The following is a 12364-nucleotide window of genomic DNA, read 5'->3' on the forward strand; positions in this document are numbered from 1 at the left end:
CTTTGTTGTTTCTTCTTCTTTAATTCCTAAATATATAAGTAAAACAACACCTTATGAATAATATCCATAACTCTCTTATTTTTCTCCCATCTGCTTTGACAATTTGATTTCAATAATTGAATAATTGACAAAAACATGTAATGGAAAGATTGTGCATTCTCAAGAAATGAGCAAAATTATTTAGTTGTAATGCTGGATAATAATGAATACCTTATTCTTAGTACTTAGAGGAACACTGAAGTATGCAGAAATGTTATTTCCAACTACAAATATGTTTTGCATATCTAGTGTCTGAAAATGTAACACATTTAAACAAATAAACTGAGCAAATTATACATTTAGTTGGAACTGGATACTTGATAGTTTTCCTGGAATGTGTAGCTGAAGACACTATTTTGATCAGGGTATACATAAGTCACAGCAGTTATGCTGTAAATCTGATCAATTCAATTATTCTTTGGGGGGAAAGTAGCAAAAAGAAGCAAACAATTTTGCAGCTTTCAGGTAGATATGTGTCGGGAGGAGACAATAAGATTTTAAAACAAAGAACTGCATGCCATTTTTAAAGTCATCCAATCATTTTAGTTTCTTCAAATTATTCAAATAATGTATAGAAGATACCTGTGCATGTGAATAAGTGACATGCAATCTCTCTGTTTTATAAACATTTGTAAATAACCACGTCTGCACTGTTTTACTAATGCCAGCATTAGATTCCAGGAGGCATGTTAAATGAGGCTATTTACCAACATGACAAACGATTATGGAGACAAAAAACTGCCCTCTTGGTAAGTTTGGGTAACCTCCCGTTCTTTATCACAGCTGACTGAATAAGGAAAATAAATGGAAAGGCTTTCCAACGAGACCCTGTGTGTATTTCTACTGAGTGCCAGTGGCCACTGCACAATTTTAAACAGAGCACCAATTACTGATTGAGAAAACAGATGAAATATCTCGTTTTCAAAACGGTTGCAGACATATAACGCAAAGGCAACCTAATGCAATAACAGATCCACCCCCCCACCCGTCAGTAAGGAAAACTTCAGGACTGAAATCAGGTTCATTTGCTTTGAATGTTCCATATCAGATAAAAAAAGAATTCTAACAGTTATCTTCCAGTCATTTATAGAACGCTGTTCTTTTTTCATTTCAAAATGTCTCTTTTGTCCGTATGTACCAGGAAGGATCCAGAAATCAAATAGATGAAACATTACAACTAAGATCGGACCAGTTTTAATGAATACCAAATGGTATTGTTGTTTCCTCTTCTTCTTCACAGAAACTAAGTGATCATTGGGATGTGGAAATGGGGCAACTATTCTCATCAAAGGAATGGGGGATGTAAACCGGTACCATGTGAAGATCGGTGCCTTTTTCCCTTTGGGACAGGCTTTGGCGCCGTTTGTGGGCGAAGTTCTTGCCTTTCAGGAGCCGCCTTAACGCCGGGCACCGTTGACTTCTGCAGACGCGATCGGCTTCGCGATTGGTTTGCTCCCGACGAGCCTCCTTTTAAAGCACCGCTCCGCAAAAGAGTCGGCGAACGTTTTTACGGGGAGCCGTGGGCTCCCTCAGAGAGGAGCCGCCCGCGCAGAGAGGCGGCTTGCCAGGTAATGGCCGTTTGCGTCCCACCCGCGCCCTTCCAGGGTAGCCCTCTCCTAGCGCCCCTCTGGGCGAGAGAGCCGGAGGAGGAAAGAAGGGAGCGGGAGCCAGGCTTTTCAGTCCCCTTTCCTCTCCCGTTGGTGCTGAAACCGGAGCTTGGGCGCGCGAACGAAACATACAGCGCCCCGCGCCCGCCCGGAACTCTTGGCCAGAACTGCGTGGCGAGCCGCTCCCCCTGGACAAGCGCACCTGAGAGACTGCGCCCCGAGAGACTGAGCGCCGAGAGACTGAGCGCTCAGGGGAGGAAGGACTCTGGCTGGGCCTTCGCAGTCACGTTGTGGCCAAGGCGCGTGGCCGCCTCTGGGACCCCCTCAGCCACGAGCAGCGAACCAGACACGTGTTCCCAAGTTGGGAAACGGGAAGGAGAGCAGGTGTCTTCGGCGCGTGGCCTTGTTTCTCGTCGCAGGCGGCAAGTTCGGCGCCAGACTCTCTTCAGGGCAGAGTACCGAAAAGCGCGCCCCTCACCAGTTTGCCTCAGAAGCCAGTTTGGTTCAAGGCGGCTTCCCGCCAAGATAGTGTGCGCACGAAGGCAACCTCGGCCTGAATGCCTTTGGGGACGTGCGGAGTGCTTCCCGCCCCTCACAGCCCGAAGCTGTCGTTGGGAGCTCGCTGGAAGCCCCTTCCCTTCCCAAACTGGACACCGAGCTTATGTCTTTTTAGAAACTGAGCGCTGAAGTCAAAGCGTGACAGAAAGGCGAGCGAGAGAGCGCTCCTGCGCTTACGCTCGGGGGCTTCCCAGGGGGATGTGCCGGGCCTTTGGGTCAGACCCACCCGGGCTCTGCTTAATACGCTCTTCAAGCCCGTGAAGGGGAACTCTGGGTGTTTGTGAACTTGGAAGTGCTGAAAGGGCGCAGAGGCGGCTGAGGGGCAAATCCCTTCGCTTCCCGCGCTTTCTTCAGGCGGCCAGTCCGCTGCTTGCCTTGGCTTCGCTGCGGGGAGGTGAGCAGGGAGGTGGCTCTGAGGCACCAGGCTCCGCCAGTGGGCGGTTTTTCTGGCGGCGAGCCGGGGTTGGAAATTGGAAGCAGCACTGCAGTGAACTATTTTTTTCCACGCTCCTCGCTCTGCCTTTTTTTACAGACGGAAAGAAATGTTTGCATTGGTGAGAAGGAACCAGAGGAAAGGGGTGGGTTGTGTGTGTTTGCGCGCGCGCGCTTTAACGCCAAGGTTTGAGGGGTGGGGGTCGCCAGAAGACTCCTCGTTCTCCTCAAAGGGGAAAAAGCAAGATATGAAGATGATTCTTGACAGGGGATCCTAAAGCCCGAGAAAGGCGGGCGGCCACCCTTCGCGTGCAGGGAAAGGGGCGGAGGAGCAGCAGCAGCAGCAACCGAACCGGCCCCTTCGCTTGCCTCGGCTTCCCTCCCGCCGCCCCGCCGTGTGACTCTCGGCAAAAGTCCTGCCTCAAACTCGCGCGGAAAGGGCAGGAACGGAGCTCGACGGCCAACCCGGAGAAAGCGCGCTTAGCCCGCCCCCAGACCGCCCCCCCCGGCTGCAGGGGCGGGAGGGGAAAACCCGGGCTCCAATCCTAGCCTGCTCCACTCCCTCGGCCAGGAGAGGGGCGGAGGCGGCGGGGGGCTTCCTTCCCCGGGAAGGGACCGGGCTGCCGGCGGCCGCACTCGCATCCTCGCAAGGAGCCGCGGGAGCCGCGGGAACAGGCTCCTGCAGCCTCTTCTCCAACCCAGCAGCAGCAGCAGCAGCAACTCCTCCAGTCCCCTCCGTCCCCTCCCCTTCTCCTTCCTTCCACTCCTTGCCACCACCTCCGTTCCTCCCCTCCTCGCCTCCCTTCCACCTCCCCAGTCCCCGCGGCAGGGAAGGAGAGGGGAAAGCAAGCACGGCGTCGGCAGGAGATGTTGGAGCAGCAGCAGCAGCTGCCTTGATTGCCTTCCCCGGCAGCGGCGGAAGCAGGAGGCGGCGGTGGCGGCGGCTCTGCCTCCCTTTTTCCATCCTGCTCCCAGCTCCCAAGAAGGCGCCGCCGGGCAGCGTCGTCATCGGCAGCAGCGCTCGCCTCCCGGCTCCTCGCTTCTTTTGCCCGGCTTTTTCTCGCTTGTGGTCCTGTAATCGGGTAGCTACAGGAGGAGGAGGAGGAGGAAGAAGAAGAGTGGCCGCCCGCGGCGACGGCCCCAGAGGCAGGAGCCGGGCTTGCAGGCAGCGGCAGCAACAAAGAAGCGCCGTCTCCACTTTCTCCCCGTTCTCCGCCGAGCTCTTGCTAGGGCCAGACATGGAAGATGGATCTTCTTCGGGCAGCTGTTTTAGGCGGTTTACCGAGTGTTTCCTGAGCGCAAGTAGGTGGCTTCGCGTTTTGTTCTCCGGCTGATTGCTTTGAAGGGCGAGGGCGAGGGGGTCTGGATGCGGGAGTGCCCCCCCCCCGTATGTGTGTGTGTGTAAAAGAGACGGGGGGGGGTGCTTCCAGGGAAACTTGGTCTCAGGCGCCGCTCTTTTTAGAAATAAAGCACTGCTGCCCCTGCGATGCGAGGGTGGTACCTATCTATTGATGTGGAATGGGGTAACAAAGGGAGGAGGAACAATTGCTCGTCAGAAGATAGTGCGAGAAATAAATGGGTTTAAATTCCAGGAAGGGAGAGTGAGATCAAACCACCACCAGAAGCAGTGTGCTCACTGTAAATGGATTAGCGAGGGAGGAGGCTTCCTACAGGAAAGTGAAATCTTCCTTCAAGAAAGTGAAATCGTCTTCCTTGGATACTTTCAAGACTCCATAGCCCTCAGCTGAAGATGCTTTAAACATGGGATGTCCTGTTTCAGAGCAAGTTTGCTTATTAACGCTGTGGCAAACAGTGCAGTCTTTACTAGGGCGTGCTGAAAGCAGCACAATAGATTTCAGAATTTTTCTTGTTGGAAACATTACAAGAAGAAGGAAAGCACACCAGAGTACAAATGCCAGAGAATAGTTGGTTATGGGAAGGAATAATGAAAAGAAAAACAATCATTTGTTACTTTCTGTTGCATTCACTTTTCCCCTTTTGTTCTGATTCACATTTCAGTAGAATTGAACACATTTGTGATGTGGTGGTAAATTATTTATTTTTAAAGCTATTTCCACAGTGTCCTTTGCCAAAAATAGCCACAGGTCAGTTTACAAAAAATAACGTACTCTAAAACAATAAGCAAAAACATGATAGTAATTTGCATAATTACATGAATAGCATATTTAAAAACACCATAAGAATTGTTTAACCCATCAGCCACTAAAAAGATGGGTTTTTGCTTGGCACCTGAAAAAAAAAACATCATAGTTGGGGTGAAATGCACCTCAGTGGGGTGGTCATTCCACAGATGTGGAGCCACCACTAAAAAGGCTCTTCTATAGGTCCCATCACTACACTTCTTTTAATGTTTGAATGCCACTTGAATGACATGGAACCCGAAGTAGACAAATGATGTGGAATAGTCTTGTCAAGTGACCAAGATTTACTAGGACTTAGGACAGTCGTAGGTCTTGGAAGTTAGCAAATGAAAAATGGATGAACATGGAATAATATTAACCTGCCACATACTAGCAGAGGCATATATATAAAAAAAATGTGTTCTACCATTTAACACATAATAAATCTTCATTCTTGAGTAATCGGGGTAGTGTATAGTTTCTATTTCTATGGCAACCTGATTTAAAAGTATATTGGTAATTGTGGTGAAAACAGAATTAAGGGGTTGTCATCACTTCACATTAATACAGCACAGGTGCGTGATCTGTTGAATGATCATCTCATTGTGAAGATGTTGATAGTTCATCTTCATTACTGGACCCATAACGTATCCCCCATTTATTTATAGTGACTTGATGGCTATTTAGATAGATCTCCCAACGTTTATATGGAACACAACTTCCCTTACAAACTTCCCATTTTAATGTTTATTTATTTGTAATTGGGAAACCTGTACAAGTGTTCGCTGACCGCTTTAGGGAAAATGTAAATGGGATTATTAGTTTGCTTCTGCCCTCTCAGGCTCTTTGAGTGTGGAACACACTGGAAGGGTTGCAAATAGTTGCATATTTTTTTAAAAAAAGTTTTTTGGGAAAAAGCATGACAGTAGAGCTACCATAAAATGTGATGGGCAGTGGAGTGGGGACTTGTGATTAAAATCATAGGCAGTTTTGAGGGAAGAAGAGCACATGGTGTGACAAAATAGATGAATTAACAAGGTTATGAAGGGTTCCACATGCATTTGGCTGCAAAGCCACGAATGGCCACCACTTCTTGCTTTCCCACCTTCCTTCACCACCTTGGAAATGCTTTGCATGAGGGTTAAAAGGAATGTGTAACTTGAAATGAGTTTCAGGGCCATACTGGACTTTCAGGATTGGGTTATTCCGGATGCAAGTTTATGTGTGAATAACCCTTTCTCCCGTGTTTCCTTCAACTGCTTCTTAAAGCTATTTTCCTCCTACGAGAGGATTGGAAGTTACCCACCACAGGAGAAAAACCTGTTAAAAAGGGGAAGAAGTTGGGAGAAATGTGAGTAAAGGAAAAATTTGGCCTCCCTGCTTCAGTCTCTCATACCCCACAGCTTTGTAGGGATTCAGCACAATAACTTGTGCTGGGTCACAAGGCGTTCTGGCTAATTTGAACCTTTCCTTTTTGCTTCCAAGTATTTGCTTACTTGTGGGGGTTGTGATAACTCGGCAACCATTGGTATATTTTCTACACTGTATCTACACTGTGTCTCTTACTACATTTCTTTTTTCTTTTTTAATGCTTCATGTAATAGCAAACGTTAACATTATAAATACATTCACTGTATTCAAATTAACTTCTTTATATAGAATTATGTTCCTTGAATTCTGTGCTTATAGCTTTATGTTAAATGTGTAATAGAACACTTTAAATAGGTAAAATAATATTTAAACCCTTTTACAAAATCTTTATAAGTAAAATAGATAATTGATTCTAGTCATTTATTAGCAGTGAAAAAGTGTAAAATAATTCCAACTTAAACATTTATTTCACTTTACCAACTGGGGAATCATGTTCGATGTCCATCTTTTAACTTTACCAAATCTGAAAGTTGCTGAATCATTTTCTTTAAGTGAGAATTTTATCAGGTTCCCATTTCATAGCTGACAACATCTTGGTTGCTCTTAATAACTAAAGGAATATGATTTGGTTGAGATATCCCAATAATACTTGGATGGAATTTAATAGTACAGAATAACTTTTCACATTCTACATATCTCATCTCCGGCATACATGCATGTAATCCACACCTTCTTTTACATGTCCAACATCTGTTAACAGGATAGATTTTAGCTATATGCTTCAAGTGTTAGGTATCAGCAACAAAACATCTTGAAATAATCTATTACAGTTTATTTAGTTGCAGTTTGCCTCCCCTTATTCTAATACTAAGTCATTATGTAATATCTACATGCATAAAAATAACAATAATACTTGTCATTCTTTAAATAACAAAATGCTGATTAATGTTGTGAGACTGAGGGATTTGGACAGGAGAAGATACGTGGAACCAGAAATGTAGCTGGAGACTCTTTTAGCAGTTTTGTTAGGGAGATTTCTGGATTATATATGTTGATAATTTGCATTTTCCTTACATTCATATGTTTCCCCTGTGTCCCCATCAGCTAAATATGTCTGTACATATGGGACAGCCTGATGTTTTCAAGTGGTATACAGAGGAAGAGGCAGATATTTGAGGTTTGGGCTCTGTAAGCACGTGGGTGGGTTGTCTGTTGGAGTGTTTAAGGTCTACCTCTACATGTGTCCCTGTTTACTTGCATATAAACTCAAATGTTATAGAACACCACACACCTCAACTGACTTCCTTCCAAAATAGACTAAGTCTGGGTGAGGTCTGGGCCCCTGCAACACACCACCGTCCAGAGAAGCGTGGAGATTGTAGCAATACATTTTAAGTTGGATAACTGTCTTGAATAACTGTTGTTTTTGCATTGTTGGATGTGTTTTTCTGATTGTTTTATTTCATTTTAGATCGGTTGTGAATCCCAGGAGCTCAGCTGTAGGGTGGGCTAGAAATGAAAGAAATGAATGCGTAGACGCAATTTTACCAGTGTACCCCTTTTCACATGCACACATCAAATAATTTGGTGCTTTTCATAAAAACTGAGCAGAATCTTCAGATGCCTCTTTGAGATTATAGTTTTTTGTAATGTTGGAAACATCCCATTTCCTGATTTCTTCTTCTGAAAGACAGTCTGGTTCAAGAGATCCCAACTTTCCCACAATATCCTTTGCTTGTATTTAAATAGATATTTTCCCTTAACCTGACCACTACCATACCTCCCTGCTTTTTTATATTGACTTTAAGGTAAACATATATTCCTTAGACAGCTCTAATTTGTTTCGGTAAAGTGGTGAGGGTTAGTTTAGTGATCAAGATACATTACTTTCAGTGACAGAGCATGTGAAAATGAGTGATGTAGCTATGCTCTTAAAATTACAACATTTTAAGATGTTGTTGCACAGTTTTACTTCTGTTGTGCCATGCTGAGCAAACTATTGATGGTTGTTTTCCCAACAGAGTCACTGTTTTGAAAATTTCTCTGTTTCCTGTGGGCAGTGCATTTGGAACTGCTGATACTAAATGCTCTACAGACAGGGTTCTCACATAATGTTTAACCATAGTTTAATGCTATGTGGACAAGCTGTAGTGAGTCCTATTATTATTATTATTATTATTATTATTATTATTATTATTATTATTATTATTATTTATTAGCTTTATATACTACTCTTCATCATAAGATCTCAGGGTGGTTCACAGAATAAAATACAGGATAAAAAGAAGTAAATAAGTAAATCCAAACTGTAAAACAATAACCCCCCTTTCCACAGATACATTTAAAAGGCCATAGCAGTGGTTTTCAACCACTGTGCCGTGGCACCCTTGGGTGCCTTGAAAGATGGTCAGGGTGCCGCGGGCAACAGTGGCCTCTATCCCTCTTTCCTGTGGTGCTCTGATTCCCTCTCGTGTCTCTGCCTCCCAAAGGCTTGCACAGCTGTTTGTTGCAGCAGCCCTGGCTGCAAGCTCCACAGACAAATGATGCCTCTGGGGCTGGCCAGGGTGTGCTGGTTGCCAGGAGCTTTGGCGGCCTCAGAGTAAGCAAGCAGGCAGTCCACCAGACCTTGCTGTTGGGAATGGATGGACAAGTGGTCAAGGGAGCTGTGGACTCAAAAAAGTTGAAAACCTCTGAGCTATAGAATATTAATAAGCCAGAGGCCTGGTTGAAGAGGAATGTTTTTGCCTGGTGCCTAAAAAAAGAAGATACCAAGCAAACCTCCCTGGGAAGAGCATTCCACAAATGGGGGGGGGCACTAAGGAGAAGGTCCATTATCGTGTTGCCACCCTCTAGAACTCATGTGGAGGTGCACGGAGAAGGGCCTCATATGATGAAGACAGAGTTCAGGATCGGGAGAGGCAGTCCTTCAGGTATTGCGGTCCTAAATTTGGCTTGTTAGCAACTAACCATTGCATATCACACAACTTGCTTCTTGAGTTATTTTGCTGTCCAGGTGGTCTAAGTAAAATGCCCAGTTTCCATTCTTCTGCTGAAAATTAAATCTCTGAGTTAAAACTTGCATAATATAAAGTACTGTTAAGTAAAGTAAAGGTAAAGGGACCCCTGACCATTAGGTCCAGTCGTGGCCGACTCTGGGGTTGCAGCGCTCATCTCGCTTTACTGGCTGAGGGTGCTGGTGTACAGCTTCCAGGTCATGTGGCCAGCATGACTAAGCCGCTTTTGGCAAACCAGAGCAGTGCACAGAAACGCCGTTTACCTTCCCGCTGGAGCGGCAGGAGCAGGGACTGAGCAACGGGAGCTCACCCTGTCACGGGGATTCGAACCACCAACCTTCTGATCAGCAAGCCCTAGGCTCTGTAGTTTAACCCACAGCGCCACCCGCATCCCTAAAGTACTGTTAAATTAAGGCAAATTTGATTGTATTTACAATAACGTTAAAAGATTTCAAGCGAGTTCCATAAACATTTCTGTGTGATTGGCACATGCTCCTTTAAATGTTGTTAAAACAATAGAGTTAAATTTGACACATAGAAGCCATTTCTTTATGAAACATTTATGGGAATCTTAGGAACTGGATTATTGTCAAGCATAACTGCATGGATGTTGAAGCACACAAATTTTCAAAAGATGGCTTCCCCCCCCGGGAATTAAATGCCATTTAACTCTTCCCATATGATTTAATGATGATCTTGCTTTTTAAATAAGGTCGGCATTTACAAAGACAGAAAGAGTGTTTCACTTGTTTTATTCATTTTTAATTTAGGGCGTGTGCAGAAGTCGTCCACCCTGGTATTAACTCCATGCTGTTTCAGTATTTCAAGGTGCTGCTGTTTTCTTATCTAGCAGTGCAAACAGGGCTGTCCCTGGGGACTCTGGGGCCTAAGGCAAATAACACTAGTCCTGCTTAGGTATTTGCCTGAGCACAGGTGGGCTTAAAACTGGTGTCAGGACCGGGGCATATGGAGTGCACCCACTCCAAGGTCTACAGGATTCATTTTAGACCATCATGTGTTTCTAACTGAAACTTTGCCTTATCAGGTTTTTGGTTGCAAATAGATTTCTAAGCCCGTTCAGTTGAATCCACTTAGAAACCATTACTTATAATCCATGCTAAACACAAGGTGGTCTCAAATGGAACCCATATTCCTGGAGACAGGGGTAGGACTTGTGTGCACATCCATGCCCTGTTCACAGTTTTAAGCCCAACCATGCTCAGGACTCCCAAAGGTCAGGTCTGGGGTGGGGGGGTGGAGGCTTCTGATCCGACCCTTCCCAGGGATGACTCCTAATGGCAAACTGTTCACTTGCAGTGCCTGGCAGATTTTACCTTTGTATACTGACATATGAGAAAAACGTGGTGCAGCGTGTTGCTTAGATTCAATCAAGCGTTTGTCTGATTTCTGCTGATTCCTTGTCCTCCTGCCCTGTCCTCAAATGTTGCAACCTTTCAGGGGTCATAGCGAACTGCAACAGGAAGGAGAAGGTTGGATGTCACCATTCCACAAGCCATACTCTGCACACGATGCTTAAGATTCCGAGTAATAAAAAATAAAGACGTATCGGCAAATAACTTGCAAAGTATTTAGAGCAAATAACTGCACACAGACCATTTCATTTATTTATCAAAAATCTTACTTAAAGGGTGTCACTTTTCTGTACATGTTCGGAAAACTGTTTCTGTTTTATTAACAGTGACATAGTGCTTGTAATCTTTATTTGTTTGGGGAAATATTCACTTTGACTTCCAGATACTTCAAAATTGTTCATGCATGTTATAAAACAAAAACAAAGACTGTAGTTCTGTGCACATAAATTTGTTCAAAATCCTATTGAAATGTTGGAATTGTGAATTTCCTTGTGTTTCAATCCTATGCACACTTACATGGGTGTAAGTCCCACTGATTTAAATGTGACTTCTGGAAAATATTGCATTAAACCAAGTTTAATAGGACTTTGAATGTATGCTGGATTATAGATAAGGCATATAATCTGCTAATAGTCCCTGCACGCACACTTTTCCTGGTTCTTCCCCCCCTTCAAAACACCATTTTTTCTTAGAACACTCTCCATACTTTTGTACATTGTGTACAAAACATTCTTATGTTTATTTCAAAATGCCAGTTTAAACAAATAAGTATAATTTAGACTTTTGTACTCCCTCTGCTGGTTGCTGAACTGTAAACAATCCAACCCAATCCTATTCTTATCTCCTACTTCTGATCCGCTTCTGGAATTGCATGATCCTTCCGAATGGTGTAGCTGCTGATGCTATTTGTCATATATCAGAGCAGAAATGTTTTTCCATTTGCACAAGTTGCTTGATGGATCCAATAGCTGGTGTAAAAACAGACCTCACTCACACCCACCCACACCCACCTATTTTGCTGAGAACTAAGCAAATTGTAAATGGGACACAGGTGGCGCTGTGGGTAAAGGCCTCAGCGCCTAGGATTTGCCGATCGAAAGGTTGGCGGTTCGAATCCCCACGGCGGGGTGTGCTCCCGTCGCTCGGTCCCAGCGCCTGCCAACCTAGCAGTTCGAAAGCACCCCCGGGTGCAAGTAGATAAATAGGGACCGCTTACTAGCGGGAAGGTAAACGGCGTTCCGTGTGCTGTGCTGGCTTGCCAGATGCAGCTTGTCACACTGGCCATGTGACCCGGAAGTGTCTGCGGACAGCGCTGGCTCCCAGCCTTTAGAGTGAGATGAGCGCACAACCCTAAAGTCTGTCAAGACTGGCCCGTACGGGCAGGGGTTACCTTTACCTTTACCTTAAGCAAATTGTAGGAAGGAGTGACCACATGCTTTTCTTCTGCCTCTGAGTTAATTCTTTCTCAAATAACTTTTCTTTCAAACTGGTTTTGTAAATCATTTCTGCAGGTGTTTCCTTTAGTATATTTACTCTGTTCTGTGCATTATTTAATGTTGGGTAATCAAATGTGGATTTCTTTAAACCACTAGACTGCTAAGGATTGCTGCTGATAAGGATTTCTTACTCCGTGCCAGATTCTGCCTGGGCCTTGAAACACTGTTTCTAAGTATAGTATCATTAAATCAGAAGAAGAAAAAATGGAGCTAGATTTCTTGTACAGTTCAGCGCCTGCTACACAGTTCTACTCAGAAATAAATCCCTTTGCATAAGGATATATAGGGTTGCAGCTTCAAAGTATTAACAAATTCAATGGTTCTTTAACAATT

At 44.7% G+C, this 12364-nt stretch overlaps 1 protein-coding gene across 1 annotated transcript in view; it reads left to right on the top strand.

The window, feature by feature from the left end:
• The first annotated feature begins 3739 nt into the window (after positions 1 to 3739).
• LOC309367557 (cAMP and cAMP-inhibited cGMP 3',5'-cyclic phosphodiesterase 10A-like) overlaps positions 3740 to 12364 on the top strand; it is a 116676-nt gene continuing 108051 nt past the window's right edge. The window contains exon 1 of the mRNA XM_081906989.1: positions 3740 to 3938. Coding sequence (XP_081763115.1) covers positions 3875 to 3938 — 64 coding nt within the window. The 5' untranslated portion in view covers positions 3740 to 3874. The remainder of the gene's footprint in view (positions 3939 to 12364) is intronic.

This window comes from Podarcis melisellensis, assembly GCF_964234715.1.
Source record: "Podarcis melisellensis genome assembly, chromosome: 3".
In the NCBI taxonomy this organism is placed as follows: Eukaryota; Metazoa; Chordata; class Lepidosauria; order Squamata; family Lacertidae; genus Podarcis; species Podarcis melisellensis.